This window comes from Crocodylus siamensis, chromosome 1 (genome assembly GCF_052110815.1).
Source record: "Crocodylus siamensis isolate JL-2025a chromosome 1, ASM5211081v1, whole genome shotgun sequence".
Taxonomy (NCBI): Eukaryota; Metazoa; Chordata; order Crocodylia; family Crocodylidae; genus Crocodylus; species Crocodylus siamensis.
Window position 1 is genome coordinate 371,881,712 of NC_143395.1, and position 22,104 is coordinate 371,903,815.

The following is a 22,104-nucleotide window of genomic DNA, read 5'->3' on the forward strand; positions in this document are numbered from 1 at the left end:
CAGGTTTCCTGAGCAGTGTTCTACAATCACTATTGATGAGTATCCCCACTCATATGTCTACCCTCAGGAATTACGAGAAAAGTCCTATCTATCTCCTGCCTAATACAGATGTATTTTTAAAAGAATTCACCTTCTAATTCTCTACTGAGCATGTACAAATAAAATGCTTCAAAGACTTCTTGGCTAAGTTTGGAGCAATTTACCTGGGAATAACAAATGGAACATCCTTGACTGTGAGGTAACACTCTTTACTCTACCTGATTTTTTAGAAAGTACCAAATTGTTTTTGTGAAAACTTGCCAAAATATTCAGCTTTAGGCAAACACCTGGCATGGAAACTTTCAGCATGAACAGTTACTGCTTGACAATGTCCAAAGCAATGGAAAACAATTTTAAAATGAGATGCGGCATATAGGGTTGGTTTATATGTGTTTGTGTGTGTGTGTGTGTGTGTGTGTGTGTGTGTATGTACATGTATAGAAGCCAGTGTGTATGTGTATGTGTGTATGTATGTATACAGATATACATTTGTGTGTGTATATGTATGTGTGTGCATGTGTATGTCTGTGTGTATGTCTGTGTATATGTACAGACATACATGCACACGCACACACACAAAATACATATACTATTGGCCTCTATACATGTACACGTACATATATGTGTACATATTCTGTTCTGGATTCAGTGAAAATTCATAAACCCAAGCTGTTTCAGTAAAGTAATTTTGGGGTCAAACAGCCAGCTTTTTCTAATGAATGTTTTTTGTTGGAAAATTTCTGAACAGTTCTAATGATAATATGGGTGTGTATGTTTATGATATAACCGAATAGCGACATTTCCATAACCACACATTCGTTCTGTCTGTTCTCCAAAATATTGAACCTGGACTACTGCTAGACAGAGCATAAAAAATATAGAAGGAGAGGGAGAGCCACTGCTATTCCTCTTGACTGACGATATTTAAAAAATGTAGTCCCATATAATTTGAAATACTGGTTTACATTTTGTGTATATGAAGCTGCTTCTCTTAAGGAGGCAATCCATTCTCACACTGCTGAGTTTACATTAACCTTCTGTCAAAGTACTATATTGTTTGCTGCTAAGATGCTGATGGTAATGCATGAAATGGTTTTGTCTGACAGTTCCAGAAAGTCCAGAAATATACAAATAGAATTAATTTGGTGTACATGGTTCCTATAGGCCAGTGATATATGACTCACTTTGGTCAATACCTTCTCTTAGAAAAAAATCCTAAAGCTGATGTTTATTAATTGTAAACTGGATTTAGGGTCCAATTCAAGTTCCAGTGAACCCAATGGGAAAATTTCCATTAGCTTGAATGGGAACAGAAACAAACTCCATTGGGTTTTCTCCATGTAAGGGCTGAATAAGGCCAGAGTATTAAGGACTTTGAGACTGATCCATTGGGCCATGCTAATTAAGCCAATATCTGCTGAGTGATCAAGATTTAAATTTTGTGGAGTTAGCACAGTTTTGATTTTCATTTTATGTTAATTGGTTATTATTATTTTCTTGTGGTGGGGGTGGCAAAGATGGAGGAAAGAAGGGAGGAAACACATGAGGGACCCATGCTAGAAAAGCCAATAGCTCAGTCCTTGTAATACTCAGATGCTTTGATAGGTCCAATTTCAAGTCTCAGCTCCTACTGGGATCTTCAGAGGTCATGAAATTAATCTAAGTTAGCCTGTGCAAAAGAAAACAAATAGCAGAAGGTACTTTCAGCACATGGATAAAAAGAAAAAGGAAAACAAGTGGGGCTGTTGTGCAATAAGGACTGCAGATTAGAACCTCAGGGATAGATCCAGGGACGGTGTGGTGGAGTGGCTGCACCTCTCCTTTTCGCTAGATTGTGCATGTGGGGCCATGTTGGTACGAAGTAGGAACTGGGCGTGTGGGGCAGGAGCAGCACAGAGCAGGATCTGGATGTACAGGACCCACTACAGGTGCTGACCCTGTGGATCCAGCCCACAGATCAGTTCCATGCCACTTATATAGACCATGGTGCCAAAAGTTTAAGCCCACTGTCCTAGAAAAACTGAAAAAGCAAATAGCTTGTTGAATATTCACTCAGGTATTTGTAAAGCTAGCTTAGAAACTGAACATAATTATTTGTAAATAATATTTGAAGAAAGAGAGAAAACATTTGTAAGCTCAGTTATTTGAACAGTTTTACTTGAGAACCATTTTTCTGGAAATGGAAAACCAGGGCCAGATGCTCTTTCTTTTTTTGCAAGTAGTTCTATATTCGGAAAAATGTGCTATACTCTCAGTGATATTTTTCCAGTGTTAAAAAAAGTTATCACTGGCAAATACTCCTGAAATATATGAAATCTCTTCTAGGTAGTATGAAAAAGTTGGTAGGGTATTTCTTTTTTTCCCCTTAACTTCTTACCCTAAAATAGCAGATTGCTGTATCTGCATAATGCCCCATCAAAGTTAATATTTTCTGCTTGACTGTCCCATATTGCAGAATCAGAATCTTAATTTGTGAGATATCTTGAAAGTGTGCTATGCAGAGCATGTTAAATGAAGCCTCTTAGAGGTTTGTATTATGACTTCATTAATTATCAGGCTTTATTGTAACTCACCCTGATTGGATAACTGATATGAATACTATCTTTCAAGATGCAAATGAACTGCTATCTCATTAAAGCATGGTGTTTTTAGAGGTGGAAGGAGGAGGGGGGAAGTGAAGCATTAAATTCCTGTAGGTAATTTTAGCCCTGTACTGAGTGGTGCTTGTACTTCTGAATATTTCAGTTAAACCTTTTTTTGTTCTATATTGCATGGAGGCAGAAAAATCTGTATTCAGCCTTTCAAAATAAATGCAGGTATATTCAGAGAAACCATTTTTGAAATACATTATCTCTTTTCATTTATGAACTGGGTATTTTTGATACCCACAAACTAGGAGTCAGTGGGTGCATCTACATGTGCAAATAGCATGGGATCAGTTTACTCTAGAGTAAGCTACTCTAGAGTAAACTGTCCCAGATATGCACCTACATGTGCAGGGACACAGGAGCAGATTTGCTGCTCCTAGCAGCAGACTTCTCCTGCTCTCTGTGGCCCTGCACTGGGAACCTGCAGCAGCCAGGGGGAGCTCTAAGCTTCCCCTGGGTGCTAGCCCAGAGACTGGCAGGGAGCACTGGGCTTGAAGATATCTGTCTCCTGGTGGGGACTGGGACATTGCTCCCTGCCCCCTGGAGTTGACTGCTGCTGGGGCGGGCTCTGCCACCAGAGTCTGGGTGAGGATAGTGTTCCCCTGCCCTCACAGCTGGGAGCTCCCAGCCCCTGCTTCCCAATGGCATGAAGGGAGGGAGGTCTAGGAAGTTCTTATCTCCCAGTGCCAGTCCCACAGTTTTAGGGCCTGGGCTGGGAGATCAATATCTTATAACACTCAGGCCTTATAAGAATTTCCCACCCAAGCCCCACAACCCTGGAACTTGGGTGGGACATAAGAATCTCCCAGCCTGGGCCCCACGAACACAGAGCTCAGGCTCAGCCATAAGAATCTCCCAGCCCCTGCTCCCCAATTGTGATAGGAAGTGGGGGCTGAGAGGTCCCTGATGCCAGTGCACTGGAACTTTGTCCCCACGTGGGCTCCAATGGTGGAGCCTTCCCCAGCAGCAGGCAGCTCCTGGGGGCAGGGAACAATCTCCTGCCCCCTGATATCTGGCTGACTGGGAACACATTTGATCCCAGTTGCCTGTCTACACATGCTATACTGCACAGTATGTAAGAGTAAATTTGCTACTTGTATTTAGAAGCAAATTTACTTGTAATTTGAGCAAATTACTGTGCAGTAGGCATGTGCACGTGTAGACAGTGCCATGTGCTGTGCAGTAATTAGCTCTTATCTGAAGTAGTGTCCCATGTAGACATACCCAGTGCCGATTTAAGGCTCTATTACTTTTTAAAGTATATTTTAACTGGTGGTGTGCTAGCAAGAATCTTGGACTCTTTTCAAATTGAATTCTATTGTCTTCATTTTACACTGAAAACTTAAATTTGCAGCATGTAAGTATAACACAGAAGCAGACTCTGATGACCTACCCTAAGGTCATCTACAGCTCTAGTGCCTAATTTGCTAATTTTCTGATCCTTCAAGGGACTTCCTGTGAGATGCACAATTCCCTTAGCTCCCCCTCAGTTCTTTCACCCTGAATCAGCTTTCAAGATCTCTTTTTCATGGTCACTGGTATGTCCCACAAAGTTCCATGTCAGAAGGATAGGGCCATATGCAGTCCTCAGCGATGTCAAGTTAAACACTCCCTAGACTTTAATGTTTGGATGTAACTCAGGGTAGCATTTGACATAATATATGTTGACTTCCTAGATGTGATATATGTCTTACAGTTCCTTAAATTCCTATTTTAGTGCAAACCACTTTGCCTCCTCAGCATCCTTTTTCTGAAATGCACTGCTGTTATATATCAGATCTGCAGAGTCTGTGGAAGATTAAGTCAGTTAGAAATTTCCACACCAGTTCTAAGGTTCTAGGAACAAATCTCTGGGAAGAAGCAGGTTCAAGTTAAAATTCTGACTTCACCTGGGTCCCCAGCTCACTGAACCCAACCTCTGGTATCTTTTATGATGTGTGTACATCTCAGCCCTTGCAGAACTCAGAGGAAATGATCTCTTCCTTATTTGTTATTTTTGCAGAAGAACACATTCTTTGTCTGAATAATGATGTTGGGATTTGTACCTGTAAGTCTGTAACAAAGGTATACACATATGCATATACACCTTATATATAAACAGCAAGACAGTTAGCAACATACACCCTAATATATCTGTAGAGAGGAGCAAGGCTTAAAGGCTAGGTACAGACATTCAAAAAACCCAAGGCAGAATTGATCTAAATTTCATGGTTTTCTGTAAGCAATATTATTTATATTGGTAGCAAACAGGACACACATTCACTTTTAGTGTGGGGCAGAAATCTTGGACTGGGTTCCACTGTTTTTAAACCAATCTGTGTGTGCACTAAACTTCTGTTCTGTTATGGGTATTGATTGGTTTCTGACCATTTATACCACTAAAAGTGCTTAATGTCTGTACTTGGCCAAAGAGATAGTTTTGTACTCTATATGCACCTTTAGTCAACACATGAAATCAGCATGGTGCAATAAACTCTGATAAAGTTTGTGCCAGAGTTGATTGCTTCTGAGGACAGCATTTACATGTGCATCTGGGACCACAGCACATTGAACTAGGTTGGAACAGCCCTGGCTGGCAGAGGGACCTGGGGGTTGCTGTTCTGTCCTGGCTCAACATGCTGCAGAGGGACTGGCTGGAGCCATGGGGGTGCTACAGTGTGAGACTAGCCAGCAGTTAGCTCTCACACTTCAGTACCCTCATGCTGCAGCCAGTCCTGTCACAGTCTTCATGTGTATTGCAATGGAGTAAATAACTCCACCATATTATTTAGGTAGTATTGCCCAATAGTACTTGTATCAGGCAGTACTAACCTATATCAGAGTTTCATAGATTTCATAGACATTAGGGCTGGAAGGGACCTTGGAAGATCATCAAGTCCAGCCCCCCGCCTGAGTTAATTAGAATCACAGGAAGTTTGGGTTGGAAGGAACCTCAGGAGGTCATTTAGTCCAACCCCTGCTTTAAGCAGGACCATCCCCAACTAGCCAAAGTTTGTCTAGCCAGGTTTTGAAAACCTCCAAGGATGGAGCTTCCACCACCTCTCTGGGTAACTTCTTCCAGTGTTTTATTGCCCTCCTAGTGAGAAAATTCTTCCTAATATCTAACCTAAACTTCTGTTGCTGCAACTTGAGACTGTTTCTCCATGGTATATCCTTTGCTACCACTGAGAACAGTCAAACTCCATCCTTTTTCAAATCCCCACTCAGGTAGTTGAATGCTACTGTTAAGTTTCCTCTAAGTCACCTTTTCTACAGACTAAATAAGCCTAGTTCCCTCAGTCTTTCCTCCTAAGTCATGTCCCCCAGCCCCCTCACCATTTTTGTTACCCTCCACTGGACTCTCTCTAATTTGTCCACATTCTTTCCGTACTGGGGGGCTCAAAGCTGAACACAGTACTCCAGGTGTGGCCTCACCAGTGCTGAATAAAGGGGAATAACCACTTCCCTTGACCTACTGGCAACACACCTGCCAATGCAGCCCAGTATGTCATTAGCCTTTTTGGCAACAAGGGCACACTGCTGGCTCATAGTCAATGTATTGTCCACTGTAACCCCCAGGTCCTTTTCTGCAGAGCTGCTGCCCAACAAGTCAACCCTCACCTTGTACTGGTGCATGTGATTGTTCTGTCCTAAGTACAGGCCTTTGCACTTGTCCTTGTTGAATCTCATGAGATTCCTTTTGACCCAATCCTACTCTCTAGTGTACCTACTACTCCCCCCAGCTTGATGTTATTTGCAAACTTGCTGAGGGTGCACTCTATGCCATCTTCCAAGTCGTTGATGAAGACATTAAACAAAAATGGCCCCAGAGCCAACCCCTGGGGCACTCCACTTGATACTGGCTGCCCCATAGACATCAAGCCATTGATTACTACCCTCTGAGCCCAATGTGCCAACCAGTTTTCTATCCACTTTACAGTCCATTCATCCAGCCTGTACTTCCTTGGCTTGTCTGGGAGAATGTTGTGAGAGATAGTATGAAAAGCCTTGCTAAAATCAAGGTACACCACATCCACTGGTCTTCTTGCACCCACAGCACTAGTCATCTCTTCATAGTAGGTAATCAGGTTTGTCAGGCCTGACTTGCCCCTAGTGAATCCATGCTGACTGTTCCTAATCACCTTTTTGTCCTCCAAGTGCTTTGAGATGGTTTCCTTGAGGATTTGCTTCATGATTTTTCCAGGGACTGAGGTGAATCTGAATGGTCTGTAATTCCCTGGACCTTCTTTTTTCCCTTCTTAAATATGGGCACTATGTTTGGCCTTTTGCAGTCATCCGGGACCTCTCCTGATCGCCATGAGTTTTCAGAGATGGTGGCCAACGGCTTTGCAATCGCAACAGCCAGCTCCCTCAGCACTCTTGGGCGCATCCCATCTGGCCCCATGGACTTGTACATGTGCAGCTTTTCTAAGTAGTCCCTAACCTGTTCTTTCATCACTGGTGGCTGCTCACCTCCTCCCCAATCTGTGCTGCTCAATGCAATAGTCTGTGATCTGACCTTGCCTACAAAGACAGAGGCAAAAAAGGCATTGAGCACTTCAGCCTTTTCTGTATTCTCAGTCACAAGGTTGCCCCCACCACTCAGTAAGGGACCCACACTATCCCTGATCCTCCTCTTTCTACCGACATACTTGTAAAAACCTTTCTTGTTACTCTTCACATCCCTTGCTAGCTGCAACTTCATCTCTGCATGCCTGAGCAATGTTTTTATATTCTTCCCTAGTAATTTCCTTTTTGTGATTTAGTTTACTGAAAAGTTCCCAGCTAAGCCAAGCTGGTTTTCTGCCATACTTGCTGGTCTTCTGCCATACTTGCTAGTCTTCCTGCACACTGGGATGGTTTGTTCCTGCACTTTTAGTAAGGCTTCTTTAAAGTTGACTCTGACCTAACAGCTCCTCACATGTAGAAGGAGACGCTTCACTGCAGAACTAATTAGATAACTCCACAGAAAGTGTCTCTTGTAGATGCCCCACTGTGACTCACTCAAGTATTTTATAGCATTCAACAGAGCCCTACATTGGTAACCAAGCTGTCCTTATTAATTATAGTTAGTTCCTTTTAAATCAGCCTCAAGCTAATCTTTCCCTGCCCCAGAGGGTACCAACTGAAAGAAGACAAATATTTAGGGAAATGATAATTTGTTATCAGCTTCCGCAGCAAGGCTACTCTTTGAGTGTATTCTCTCCTCTTTTTCCCTGGTCAAATAATAAAGAGGTTGAAGTTGCATTATTCTGTATTACAGAGGCTCTCAATTTTAGTGATCCAATGTGCAACCTCTGGATCTGGAAGTCATCTAGCCAGATCTGTAAGACAGCACTTTGCACTTGGTAGCAATAAACTTGCCATCTTCTGACCCAGAAGTACCTGGGCTCAATAGATCAGGGCTTTGTATGTCTGCTTCTCCACAGTACTGACTGTTTTGTATGTCGTACAGCCCTAAGGTAGCTATACAGCTTCCTGTTAAGGTGGTAAGATGCATAGTAGTGCATTTTCTCAGCAAAATGCTGCTTGACACTATGAGGATACTTAGAGCAAGTTTGGTTGGCCTGCATTCTCTGTATACTTTTGCAGCCTACCTGCAGTATCTTATGGCCTAAGAACAACAACATAGACATTTCAGAAAACCTGAGTTGCCCAATGGTCCATCAAAAATGGAAAAAGCTCTTCAACAGATACAACATATTTTTTTTAAGTTATCCTAATACAGTAAGAAATTATCAGGCCACTAAACTACTCGGCTCATATTGCACCATAGGTATGTATCGCCATAGCTTCTAGTTTCACTGTGCCATAACCTTCTCTGATGTAACTCCAGATAAACTAATTGGGTTGGATATGAATCTAACCCATTCACTTTTTCATTGCTCCTTGGGGAGAGTTACCAACTCTCTTCCCTTCTAAATAAGATGGGAAGAGAGGGGTTTTCCCCCCTACTAAAATATGAATTATAAAAGTAAATTAATTCAGGGACATTCCATGACCTAAAATGTGAACAACTCAACATCAAAGTTGTTGCTGAATGAAATGAGATCCAGCACATAGCTTCTGGCCATTTCTTCATCTGATCGTGCATAAAAATACATATAAGTGACTCTAATTTTTGGGATATGTTCTAAGTTTCAGTGGAAGAGCCTTAATAAAAAAACCTTTAAAAGCATGATTTAAAGGGAGATTATAGATTGCATATTGTTGCAGGCAGAGGGATCTTTTTCCTGCTGCTATGTATGCTGATCAAAAGGAACAACTTCATCTGCTATGAGGGGTTAGTCTGTAACTTGGAGCTGTATCAGAAATCAGAGAGTCTTAGCTGGATTTAAGGAGAAGGGAACAGCAGGAGTTGGAAGGGTGTAGTGGTGATGATGGGGAAGAGCATAAGGTGAAGTTATGGGTGAGAAAGGAACAGCAACTCAAAGGAAATTATGGCAGTGAAGGAAAAATCAGACCTGAAAGGAAATGGTAGGGTAGTGCTAGGGCAAGGGTAGGCAAAATATGGCCCATGGGCTGAATCTGGCCCACCAAGGGATTTTGTACTGCCTCTGGCAGATTCCTGAGCTTCCAGCTGCTGTCACTGCCAGACCAAGTCCTGCTGCCCAGATGCCCCAACAAGTCCACCCTGCACCTACTTCGAGGGGCAGGACCCACACAGGTAGGGCTCATGGCCAGGAAGATGGGATGGGGTTATGAGCAGGCAGGGAGTGGTGTTTGGGAGCAGGACAGCCAGGTGAGCCCAGGCTGATGGGGAGGGATTGTAGAGTGGTGACAGTGAGGGACCAGGGCCTTGTGATCTCAGCCCTGGCCATATCTGCCTACCCATCACAGTCCTGGATGCCATTCCCTGCCTACCCATGGCCCCATCCTGGCTGAGCATGGAGCAGAGCCATGATCCATTGTTTACATGCCCCTATGGTGGGCACCGGTTCTGTGGACAGGGGCATGTCAGGAGTGGATTGTGGCTCTGTCCTGGGCTCCAGCCCTGCACTATCACTGCCCTGCAATCCTGGGGTCTGCGTAGAGAACCCATGCAGGCAAGATGCCTGGTCAGGTGAATGGGATGGGTCTACTTACTCAATTTCGATGAGTGTTGTGGGAATGTGGTGACCCAGCCCACAACAGCTCACCAAAATTCCCTATGTGGTCCACAGGCCCAAATAATTGCCCACCCCTGTGATAGGGGAACAAAGTTCCAGTGTAGGAGCAGCAGAATTGAGGACTGGAGAAAGCAGAGATGTTCCCCTACCACCTTCCCTTAGCCATCTGGTTCCACCAATGTCAGAAGCAGGGCACTGCACCATGTGAACCCTGGGTCTGATGCAATCTGGTATTTCCTGTGCTCCAAGAAAGAAAATATAATTAGAAAAGAAGGTGCACAATGCAATGAGAAGCATACATTTTGGACCCTGATCATCATACTACAAAAACAGCAATATATATGGCATTTTTTCTTGTAGTTCAAACCCTGGTTATTTTACACTTGTATTACTTTAGAGGGGTTTCTCTCATATCTATCAAATCCCTGCAGCTTTTTTTATTATCTCCTGGCTGTACACATTCTCTCATTCTCTAGACCCTTAGGGATTTTTTATTTTTCTACTTGAGCTAAATGGTATAAGTCTTTCCCAGGAGTACATCAATGATACTCCATAATGGGACAGACAGTTAAGATAAGTGCTTCACCACTCCTTACTGGCTGAGAAGGTTAATTTTGTAGAATGTCCTGCTGCTACCTAAAGACAAGAGGCTAGGAGTTTCCTTTCCCTCTTAGCACTCTGTACTTTTCTTATGCATGACTTCATTTAGAAGTTTGTGGTGCACCTATACCCCTGCTATCCAGATACCTTTATGTTTTCCTTAAAACCAGTACAAAATGTTAATCATCTTTAGCAGGTGGTTCAGATAAATCATAACTTCATGATTCACATAGTATTACCTTGCCTCCATGGCTGGTAGCATTTTTTTACATTCATTGTAAATTATAGTTTTGGAAGGCAAGGTAATAAAAGTAAAAATGTGTTGAGTTAGAAACTGAGATTTGGTAGTTTGGTTTCAAGGACATGCAAAATAAGGCAATTAACATGTATTTAATTTTAAAGCTAGATTAAGTTTATAGGCCACAAGCCATTGACCACTGAATTCAGAACAAATCCTTCTATGACTTCACGCTTCTACATACTGAGGTTTTATGATATACCCTGTAGTAATAACAGCTATATTATCCCTCAGTGGGAAACCTGGGAGGCATTTAGCTTCAGAAGGGCATAGGGTTTCCCAAAGAACCATGGATGCATTCTGTGAATTTTGAGAGGGAGATGTGGCTTATAGCTTGGCCTACTTTACCTGCATTTCTGTTGAGTTGCTTTGGGAGTGGGCGTGGAGATCATCTCTGCAACAGTATCTTTTGTTTTTGTACTCCCCTTTCCACACACTGTTGAATGTGTGAACCTACACTGGTAGGTTATGGACAACAAAAATAACCAATTACATGTTGTCCTGGTAGAAGGAACAGCTTTTTACATAGTCTTAAATGGGTGAGTTATGCAGGTCTTCTGTAATCTTCCTAAAACTTTTACATGGTGTCCTAGTTTCAGTGATTTGCTTTTGAGTCAAAATGAGGTGAGAAAATAAACCATAACCATGACTGCTATGTACTGTTCCTTGGTTTTTATCCATATTTTAAGCTTATTATGCAAATGAATGCATTTAAGTCTTAACTGTAGCTTACGCATCAAACTTGGTAATGGAGGGTTCATACAGCTATTGCCAGAGCACAGTAATTCAATAGCTAGAGAGACAGTTGATTCAAAATCCCAGGTCCAAGCATTCTCAGACTTAGGGATCTGAACTGTGAAAATTGGAGCTTCATGTCAGGTTTGTTGGAATATGTTAGGAAGAAGTGGAGTCTATTGGAGTGGTAACTGGACTGGAAGTAGGGAGTGTGAGATATTTGCCTTGACTGCTAGCCAAATCTGACCTTAAGTTAGTCACTTCATCTCTTTTCTAACTTGTGTTTTCCCCTCCCACAATTTGTCTATGATGTGCATTTTACAAACTTTTCAAGGCAGACTGCCTCTATGTGTTTGTATATAACTTAACACAATGAATTCTAGATGCTAATGTATTACATATTTTCGTTAATATGCTAAACTTTATGCCAGGAACACGTAACTGATCCATACTTCTTTTTTTTTTTTTGAATTGCAGAGACAAAGTATTAGAATGGCATAAAATATGGCCCAGTTCTACTACAAGAGAAGTGTTAATGCCCCCTACAGAGATCGTATCCCTCTTCGTATAGTGCGAGCAGAGTCTGAACTTTCACCTGCAGAGAAAGCCTATCTGAATGCTGTTGAGAAAGGAGATTACGCCAGTGTGAAAAAAGCTCTGGAAGAAGCTGAAATTTATTTCAAGATCAATATTAATTGTATTGATCCCCTTGGAAGAACTGCTCTCCTTATTGCAATTGAAAATGAGAACCTTGAGCTCATTGAACTGCTCTTAAGCTTTAATGTTTATGTTGGAGATGCTCTTCTACACGCTATACGCAAAGAGGTAGTTGGAGCTGTGGAACTGTTGCTAAACCACAAAAAGCCCAGTGGGGAGAAACAGGTATGCATAAAATTTTACCTTGCTCCTGATTTACAAATCTGTTTCTGTAGGGAAATGTAAAAGATTGCTAAAATGTGCTCTCGCTGCCGCCCCCCCCCCCCAAAAAGTTTTAAAAAAATGACTAGTTCAAATTTAGCCTCTTGTGTTCTCAGCATGACTTGTACCATTTTCATTTTAGTCTGAATGTCTTCATCTTTACCATCGGTTATTTTAAGCAAAAGATAATATAATTTATGCTAATTGTGAGTTTAGGGTGAGAAGGCTTTCCACTGAGAGCAAGTGGGCTTGTTAACTTCTGATGCATGAAAACTCACATAAATCTTTAAATATTAATTCCACATATGATTTTTTAAAATTCTGTGTTGAAAGAGTTTTTCATACATATTAGAGCAGAATTCTGCTTCATAAGGAATTCGAACTCAAGCTCAAGAGAAATCTGGTGGTGATATTCTAGTCCCATTGAAATCCATGAAAAAATATCCACAAAGTCAGGGGTTCACCCTCATCATGGAAAGTATCTGTCCCTCTATCCCAAATGAACATGAGGCATGGCCTCTGTGGTCAGAACCTCAACCTTGTATCTTTGTATGGGTGGTAGAATATTTTGTATCTTAGCCCCTCTTCAAAAGGAAAATCATGTAAGTATTATAAAAATCACCAGTTAAGAGTAAAGGGAAAGAAACTCTACTATAACTTCCCCTGTGAATACTTGCAGCTATTGTAGGTATTTAAATGAAAATATCCTCTAAGTCTAAGTCTAAGTCTTCTGTCATTTCAAAACCCTATTGAAATAGGTAGGCTGTAGCCCATAATTTCCGACTTCTTTATGAATCCTGCAGGATGAAAAGCTCTATTGTAAGATTGTATTCTATTCTTGTCTATTCCGATTTCCATATATTGTAGGTACTTTATTAATGCATGTAAATGAATAGTGTGTTGAAACAAGTGCAACATTTTCACAGGCAATGTGTACAATATTATACAATGCATGCAATATCATTTAATTGCAGTATCTATACTTATCGTGGGTATAATTGCAGGTAATAGGAAAAAAGTATTTATTTTTTGGTAATAAAGTAATAGGAACTTTATGAGAGAGAATGCAGTATGTTGGCCTTCTTGACTACTTTCTTTCCTAATTGATAAAAGCATAACATCTTTATGGAGTAACAAATTTGTCCCAACAAAAGTGCATGAACGCTAGATTCATTTTAGGCTTGCCTCTTTTCATTATAGCTCAGTCTATTGCAAGGCTTATTTGAACAGGGAATACAGTTTGCTGAAGAAAAGATGATTTTGTGGTAAAGCCACTAGCATGGGATTAGAACATTTGGGTTTAACACTCCATTCTGGTTAAGACTCCTTGGGTGCATCAACATGTGTGCTTTACTGCAGAGTTGACTAATTGGCTCCACAGTAATGCATCACTGTCTATATGTGTGGCACTATTAGGCTGCAATAAACTAATTAACTCTGCTGTAGGATAGTACTATCTAACACAAATACTATCCTACATTGGAGTTAGTCTGTTGCAATGCACACGTAGACAGTGCCCAGAGTTGGCTGGGTCACAAGGGTGCTACAGTGCAGGGGCTACCTGCTGGTTAGCCCTGCACTGTAGCACCCTTGTGTTCCAGCCAGTCCCTCCACAAGACGCTGAGCCAGGGCGGAGCAGCTCTGGGCTGGCAAGCTGACCCCCCAGACCCTCTGCCAGGTGGGGCTGCGGGTCTGGCTCAACTTGTGGTGGTCCTGGGCACACATGTAAATGCTGAGCCCAGAAACAATAAACTCTGGCACAAACTACACCAGTTTTTTCCAAGTTCATTACTATCATGTGTATCAGTATTTCTGACCTACTTTTTTTCCAGCTCAGAGTCTGTTACCAAGGGTGCGGACAGAAGTGACAATTTTTGCCTGATTTGGCTACAGAAAAAGATCTACAGCCATGACAAAACACAAATGCAGGGCTACAAACTGCTTTAAAATGGTGGATCAGGTGAAAAGCTTAACCTTTGTTGCATAAGGGTTCAAATGAAGATGTTTCAAAACATAGCGTCTTTTGTAACTTGTATCTGCCTGTCTGCCAGCCTGTGAGCAGTTTTCAGAATGGCAGGAGGGAAAAGGAGTGGAGGGAGTTTGGTATAGAGTTATTTCAGTCCCGGCTGGAGGGGAGGGTGGGTATATCTGAGCCCCCTGGAGGTGGGGGGGGGGGTTCCAGTTCACCCACCCTACCCGCCAGCGCCAGCTGGGGAACCCCTAGAATGAGCTCTACTTTGTGTCTGACCCCACTTCACTTCCTTATCCAATATGCTCTGTATTGCAGACTCCATTTACCATGTGTATTTCAGTGGTTTGAACTGAATACCATTACATGGATATATCTAGTGCCATGGTATCTGGTGCCTACTGATGAGGTATATATGTTTAATGGATTTGAATTCTACATACCTTCTTCTGTCATTCAGCTCATGAGTGAGGCTTTTGCAGCATGTATTAGAGTAATTCAGGAAAAGGTCATTTTTGTCACTTGCATTATATTTTCTAAACTGTTAGCTGCACCAGCTGCTGAAGCACATGTAATATAAAATAACAGGATTTAAGATGTCTGGGTAGAGAAAGCTTATCCAAGTACTTCTAAATTATCAATTTTTCATAACCATATGTCTCAAATTAGCTGCCAAGATTCTATTCCCTGTTATCCTGAAGGATAATAGAATATTTTACTGAGAAAAAAAACCGTTTTTTTCACCCTTCATATCCATAACTGGATGTTGTATCATGCTGTATTATGGACCATATGCCTACCTATACAATGTAGTGGAGAGTTTGTAAGTGATTTAATAGAATATAAGGCATCATGGTAAAGATTCTCTGTGTGATTGTGCACAACATATGGGTTTTAATTCACTGATATTTGGGTGAGTTTTAATGTGGATGGCAAAAAGCACATCCTCTATACTGAGGGCATCTCTACCAAAGTACAACTCCTTGCTCCTAATTAGAAGAAAAGTCTAAAGCTGCCCAATGAAGATAACACTAGGATTTTTTAGCACAGTCAAGACAATAAACTGTTAAACTTTAGAGGAAAAAAAATCAAGCAACTTAAAAATGACATCCTAGAATAGAAGTATGGGGCAACCTTCCTAATGGGCATATATTATAATAGGCTTATCAATAACATAAGTACTATATTTATTTGAATACAAAACAGGGTTTTTCTCTCCGTCGTTGTGGGAAAAAAGCTCCTTGTTTATATTCACATACAAGGAAACCTCATTAAGTACATTGTCTATCATTAAACTTCTGCCAAAAGCAGTATGTCTTCAGTAATGGAAACCAACTATGAAGCTGATTAAATACAACCAACATTGAGTATGTCTATAAAGCACATGGCTCATATTGGGCAAACACACTGATGGGAGCCTTTTTATTTTTATTTTTTGGCCCTTTAAAAAAACAACAGGTGGATGTTCTCTCTACAGGGAACTGGAACCTGGCCTAGAAACACTGCAACGCGTTGCCAGCACTAGAAGAGCCAGAGCCATCCCCCACACTCTCCCCATGGTACCAAAAATGTCATGTTTGATATTGTCCATAAGACTGAGATGCTGATAGGGAATCTACCACAAAAATAGGTCAGTGCAATCCATCTGAATAAGATGGATGTTAGTGCCTGTTGGATGCAGTCCCCCTCACTACTGAGACTTTTTCAAGTCATGGTGAGCCACTACATTGAATATATGTTGACTTCCTCTTCACTCCCATAGCTGAGCTGTGCCTTTCTTTCCCATTTCCAATTATTCCTGTTTCACTAGCCTTATAATGTCTGGAAAACACCATGAAATTGGGCCTCAAACAGTTCACCCAGAATCCTGCTGTTGACCCCCTCTCTCAGCCTGTCATATATGATTAGTGTGGTTCTGGCCTCCATGAGGTGGAGTCATACCAGATTGCCTTGCACCTTGTCTGCATATGCATTTTTGGAGGATCCCAGGACTCATGACAAGAACACCCAATTTCTGGCATGACTGGGTGGAGGGTGGAGGTACTACTTAACACATGGATCCTTTGTGGCAATGGGTATTAAGAGTACGCCTACACACTGAGCAGTCCTGAGCTGTGGAGACACCATTGCTGGAAATGCTGTTGACTCTTCTGGGGCCCAGCCTAATAGGATTTACCTAATGTGGTAAATCATAAGCCTTTTTTTGCCTTTGGGCTAATATCATACCTTGTTCTGTTTAAAAGTACATTTATGGAGTAGCTGTGCTAAAACTTGCAGCAGTTTCAAAAGAAGGTAAAATACATCAATTCTGGATCAACTAAGTCTATGGGTACCTGTAGTAATTTTCCAATAAGTGAATTCCTATGGGTCTGTTTATTTCAAGGGCAGTACTTTAAAATTTGCTGCTCACTTACACATAATCAGGGAGAGTAGGGTCTGAGAGTAAGCGGGAGGGGGTGCTGCAGGGGGAAGAAGCTGGGGAGGGCAAGGGGGCTATCTGACCCTCCCTAGATTTATCTTCCATGCTGTAGCAGTAGGATGGACTCTATCTATATCTATATAGAATCTAATTACTGGGGGGTCATTTTAGCATAGAATAATAGAGAAGTAGGGCTCGAAAGGCTTCATGTAGTCCAACCCCTGCCTGAGGCAGGATCATCCCAGCCAAATTGTCCCATACAATCATAATCTACATTCTACGTAAGACTACCATTGAGCCATACATGACACAGACCCAACACCCTAACTCTCCACAGGTAAAGCAGGGGAACCACAGCATCCAACCTTCTGCTCCTATGGAATGTTTTCTATTAATTCTCAAGCCATTCTGGGTAGAGGGCCATACCTCCCACTCCAGAGGAAAGCAACCCTGCCCCTCCACCCCCCAGTCTGTACAAATCTGAGTGTGTGGTAAAATTCCTTCCTTACCCTGAATATGGTGATCAGTGTAATCCAGAGGGGAGGGGAAAGTACCTCTAGCCAGGAACCTCTGGCTTTGGTCCCAACGGAAGCATTGGCACACCCCAGTCACCCCAGGCTTGGCAGTAGTCAATACCCAGTGCCTCTGAGGAAGACTTAAAAGCACTTTGACACATATAGCACTCTAACACATAATGTGCTAAGGTCCAAAGAGCTGTTGCTGCTGGTAGATCTTTGTACTGAGTACAGAAAGCAATCACAGCCTGGTGATTCTCAAAGAAGAGAGTATTGCAGAGAAAATCCACATATTGTATTTACACAGATCCACTGATCCTGAGAGCTATTTTTAGCCAATCAGAGAACAAGCTGTACAAAAATAATTCAAATCAGACACCCAGAACCAATCAGCCTGTAGGAGACTGTGATTTGGAAAACACCCTGCAGATGTACATCAATAACACCACAGCATCGTTTCGTTGTATCTGAGAGGATTCCATTTCAGCAATATGTCCTGTCATATTTTTAATCCATAACCAACCACTGTTAGATCAAATTCATATGAATATATGGCAAGAAGATGCCATATGTTCAACTCTTGCTTCCTTGCAGGATGTTCCTAATTACACCCACTGCTAGATGATTAGGATGTAATCAGAAAAAACGCTATAGACTACCTAATTGTGTTGTTCTATTAAAGGGCTTAGTTTTCTTTCTAGCTGTTCTCACAATTTGATCATGCATAAGAACAGGAGGGTTCATACATTGCTTGTTTTGAAGTAACTCCTAACAACACACTTCCAAATGTTCTTTACATAAAGCATAGGAAATTATCAGTATATAGCAGAGGCGGGGAGAGAGATTTAAAAAGCCTGATTTGATGACTTGTATACAAGAGTCCCACTAACAGCACAATCTGTTCCTCCATTATGTTTTGAAAATGTCAGCAATAGTCACTCATAAATTGCACTCTATCCATTAGGGATCAAGTGTGCTATTTGTTTTGAACATCTCTGACAAAAGCTCATGAACTGCGTTCCACACTGTGGGCACCAAGTATGCTGCTGCATAGCAGTCTCGCCGTTAATGAGTGTGGAGGAGGCATGAGGTGCCATTTTGTTGGGCTTGAAGAGGACAGCCTTGATGAAACTTGTGGGGGCACCACGTTCATTCTTCTTCTTGTTAGCTGCCTAAGTGGAAGCAGAGGATTTTCTCCAATGGTATCAGATTAGTAAGAGTCCTCTGGCAGGTTTAGAATCCTGTTAGCCAGAAAGGGATGTAAGAGGCTGGGGGGTTAGTTCAGTTAGTTAATACAGGAGACAAAGCAGCCAACTACCATGGTCCATCTTTTTCGTATAGTCATTTTGATCAGCTGAGGCATGCAGTTGCCAGTTAGGAAGAGATATTCTGTGAAGACAGATATGCTTAATTATATGCTAGATGGAAAACTGGGTTTGTGGCTGGAGTTACAGGATTTTAGAGGCGAATGCCAACTGTTCAGAAGTTTGCAAAAAGTTGTGCATAAGTGTAATAACACCTTGTCAGTAAGCCTGATAATGTTGATTTTTGTTTCTGGTTGCTCTACAGAGAAATCTGTGATCATAACTAATGTGAGATTTTGGATTCTGCTAGTAAAACTGCTGTGGGCATTCATGAATCTTCCCAATTCTTCTTGTACTGCTGCCAAACTGTTTTTGTCTTCTAGTGATGTTGGCTGGTATTTAGCATTGCTGAGGGTTGTATGCCATATGCAAGTGGCCTTATCCAATATACTAAATACGGTATTCTTAAATTTTAAGAGAGGCTAAGTAAGTGTGTCATAAAAGTAGGGGAGGCAAACAGGGCAAAAGATTCAGGAAACCCTTAATTTATGGAAATTATGAGTCACTTCATTATTGGTATGATAGCTGGAGTCTCAATGAGTAGTGATGTGGATGTTGATTTATACCAGAAAAGATTATGGTCTTTCAATTCAGTGATTAGGCAAGTGCATTCAGATAACCCAATGATAATGTTCATCAGTCCCTTTCATTGATAAGAATTTAACCAAGTTTTCACCCCAGTTTATAACCTTCGAGGTTTAGGTTTCCTGCACCCACTGCTCCTAACTGATAGTGGAAATTAAAATGCTATAATACAACAGGAGGGGTGAACATTAGTTAGAAACTATTTTTAAAGCTTTGAACTAGACATGACAACTTAAGGAGTTTCATAACTTATTTTTCTTCTTGACTAGAACAGAAACAAAATGTTTTGCATGTTTTTGCAAGCAAGATTTGTGTCACAACACCAATTTTTTCATGAAAAAAGTCATTTTCAATTCTGCTTTCCTTTACTTTCTGCACATATTTATTGAATGAAAGCTTTGACACAGTAACCAAAAGATTAGTCATAATAAACAGCTACAAAGAGAAAACAGCCAAATATCCTGCATTTCACACAGTTTGCCTTGCACAGGTCATTTTAATATCATAATCTCCCATGTGCTAGCAGCCATTTTGTTGAATTCTTCTGCTTTTCCTCGGCCTTGGAGAGCAACAGAATACCTGCATTTATAGCTTCATTTAATATTTGGCTGTTTGATAATAGGCTGAATAGCGATTCTGCTTCCAGATGAAGAGATTGAAAATGCTAGGACTTTTGTGTTCAGCGCTCTGATGGGCTGGACGTTATGATGAACCCTTAACCATTGTTCAAATGTCACCCATACCAACTCTGACTCGGTTTCTTGCCTCAGCATTCCCTAACCAGGCAACCAAGTTTTAGTTAATTAAGTTTAAATAGGCCTCCCATACTGGGATTGGGGAATCTGTGGCCCGGGATGCATATTAAACTTTTCTTCTGCTTAGTTCTGGTTAGGTGAGGTGTGAGTGTGAGTGTGAGGAACACAAAGCACTACAGGCAGGACACCCGAAGGGTGGACACATATGAGATCAGCACTGCAAGAGGGGCCAGGGCTGGGCTCAGAACTTGCCTGGTGTGGCCCAGGCTGCACCACTTGCAGGGACACAGGCTGGGGCTAGGGCCGGGCTCAGCACTTGCAGTGGCTGGGGTTGGGCTCAGTGCTCGACTGGCATGGTGCCATGTGCAGGGGCTGGAGCAGGGACGGGGGCCAGGCCCAGCACTTGGCTGGCACAGCCCAGGCAGTGCTGCTAACAGGGGCTGGGGCTGCCTGGGCCATGCCAGCTCCCTTACTTTTCCTCATACCCCATACACTCTGCCCACCTGAGCTCCATGCTTCCACCACCCCCCTGAGTGTGGGCTTTGTATGCCCACCAGCTTCAGTGCCATGCTCTGTGCTACAGTTCCCCTGTCCCTGCTGTTTCCCTATGTGATGCCCTGAGCACTGCAGCAGGGAGATAAGGAGCCACTGGATGCGACAGAATTTGAGTACCCCGGTGGTGACAGCAGTGGCAACAGCAGTCCTCTCCAGAAGCTGCATACTGGGTGGGCCAGGCCCTGGATACAATATATAAGTCAAGCTGGAAATGTAAGGGTCAATATTTGGGCTTCAAACCTTGACTTATACACCATGAAATATGGTAATCTGATCAGCAGTCCCTCAATATGAGGGTGACAGTCTTCTAGTAAATAGGGGAGTCATCAGCGTATCCACAGAGGACGGAGGGAGCTGATCTGAGATGTGTAGTTCAACTGAAAATATTAGAAATAGTTCTGGAAACAAGGATAGATCATGGTAATTTCAGGTCACAGTCCTTTCCCTTTGTTTTACTTGTCTATTGATCTCCATAATGAAGTGAGTTTGTTGAAATGATTAATGCCTTGTATAACACAGTACACCTGGGGACAATCCAGTATCGATGTCCTTGAAATTCTTCTTTTGCCCACCTCTAGTGCCATTAGTGAATTAGAAATATAGGGCCTGTTTTGGGAATCTGTTGTCAGGCATCCTTATGACATGTCCTGTCCAATAGAGCTGGTGCCATAGAAACATGGCTTCAATACCAGTGGTGTTTGCTTGAGCTGCAGTGTTCGTGTTCATTCTTTTGCCTTTCCAACTGATACAGAAGATTTGCCAAAGACATTGCTGATGGTAATGTTCCAAAACCTTCAGGTGTTTCCAATATGTCATCCAAATTTCACACCCATAACAGATTACAGGTATGAAATCCTAGTGGATGAGAAGGTTGATTTGGGTCTTGATGTCATGGTCATTAATGACATGATTTTGAAGATGTCTAAAGGCAGCCCTGGAACAGTTTATATGGTCTTGAATATCATTGTGTATATTTACTTTTTTTGGAAAGGTAGCTACCCAGGCAGGGAAAATTCTCAACATTTTCCAAGGACTACCCTCTAATTGTACTCTGTGGAAGAACAAATGATTGGTTTGGGGTGGGTTGGTAAATTATCTTTGTTTTCATGAATTGAGGCCTATCATTTCATACACTTCTTGGAAGCAATTGAGTGACCTGGAGCTCTTCAACTGAGGGGGTGTATACAATACAATCAGTATACGGAAGATCAGTAATGGAGGAGTTGGTTACCTTGGATTTTGAGTATGACTGGTTTATGTTAAAGAGATTCCCATTCATGAAATACTGGATGCTAACTCCAAATGGAAGTCTATCAGCAATAAGATGCAGAATAGCTGTGATACAGATGGAGAAGAATATTGGTGCAATCATACATCCTTGCTTGATTCCATTTCTAATGGCGTCGAGGTCAGTTTCTGGGCCATCACTTAGGACTGTTGCTGTCATGGTGTCTTGAAGAAGTCTGATAATGGTAACAAATTTTGGCAGGCATTCACATCATAACATGATCTTCCAGAAGGCGTTCCTGTTGATTGAATCCAAAGCTTTAGATCAATAAAGGTTATGTACATATCTCAGTGTTGCTCCCAGTATGTGTCCTGCAGCTGTCTAGCAA

At 41.9% G+C, this 22,104-nt stretch overlaps 1 protein-coding gene across 1 annotated transcript in view; it reads left to right on the forward strand.

Annotated features, from left to right (window-relative positions):
* Positions 1–22,104, forward strand: part of TRPC4 (transient receptor potential cation channel subfamily C member 4) — a 233,979-nt gene that overhangs the window by 81,926 nt on the left and 129,949 nt on the right. The window contains exon 2 of the mRNA XM_090027125.1: positions 11,886–12,290. Coding sequence (XP_089883251.1) covers positions 11,913–12,290 — 378 coding nt within the window. The 5' untranslated portion in view covers positions 11,886–11,912. The remainder of the gene's footprint in view (positions 1–11,885; positions 12,291–22,104) is intronic.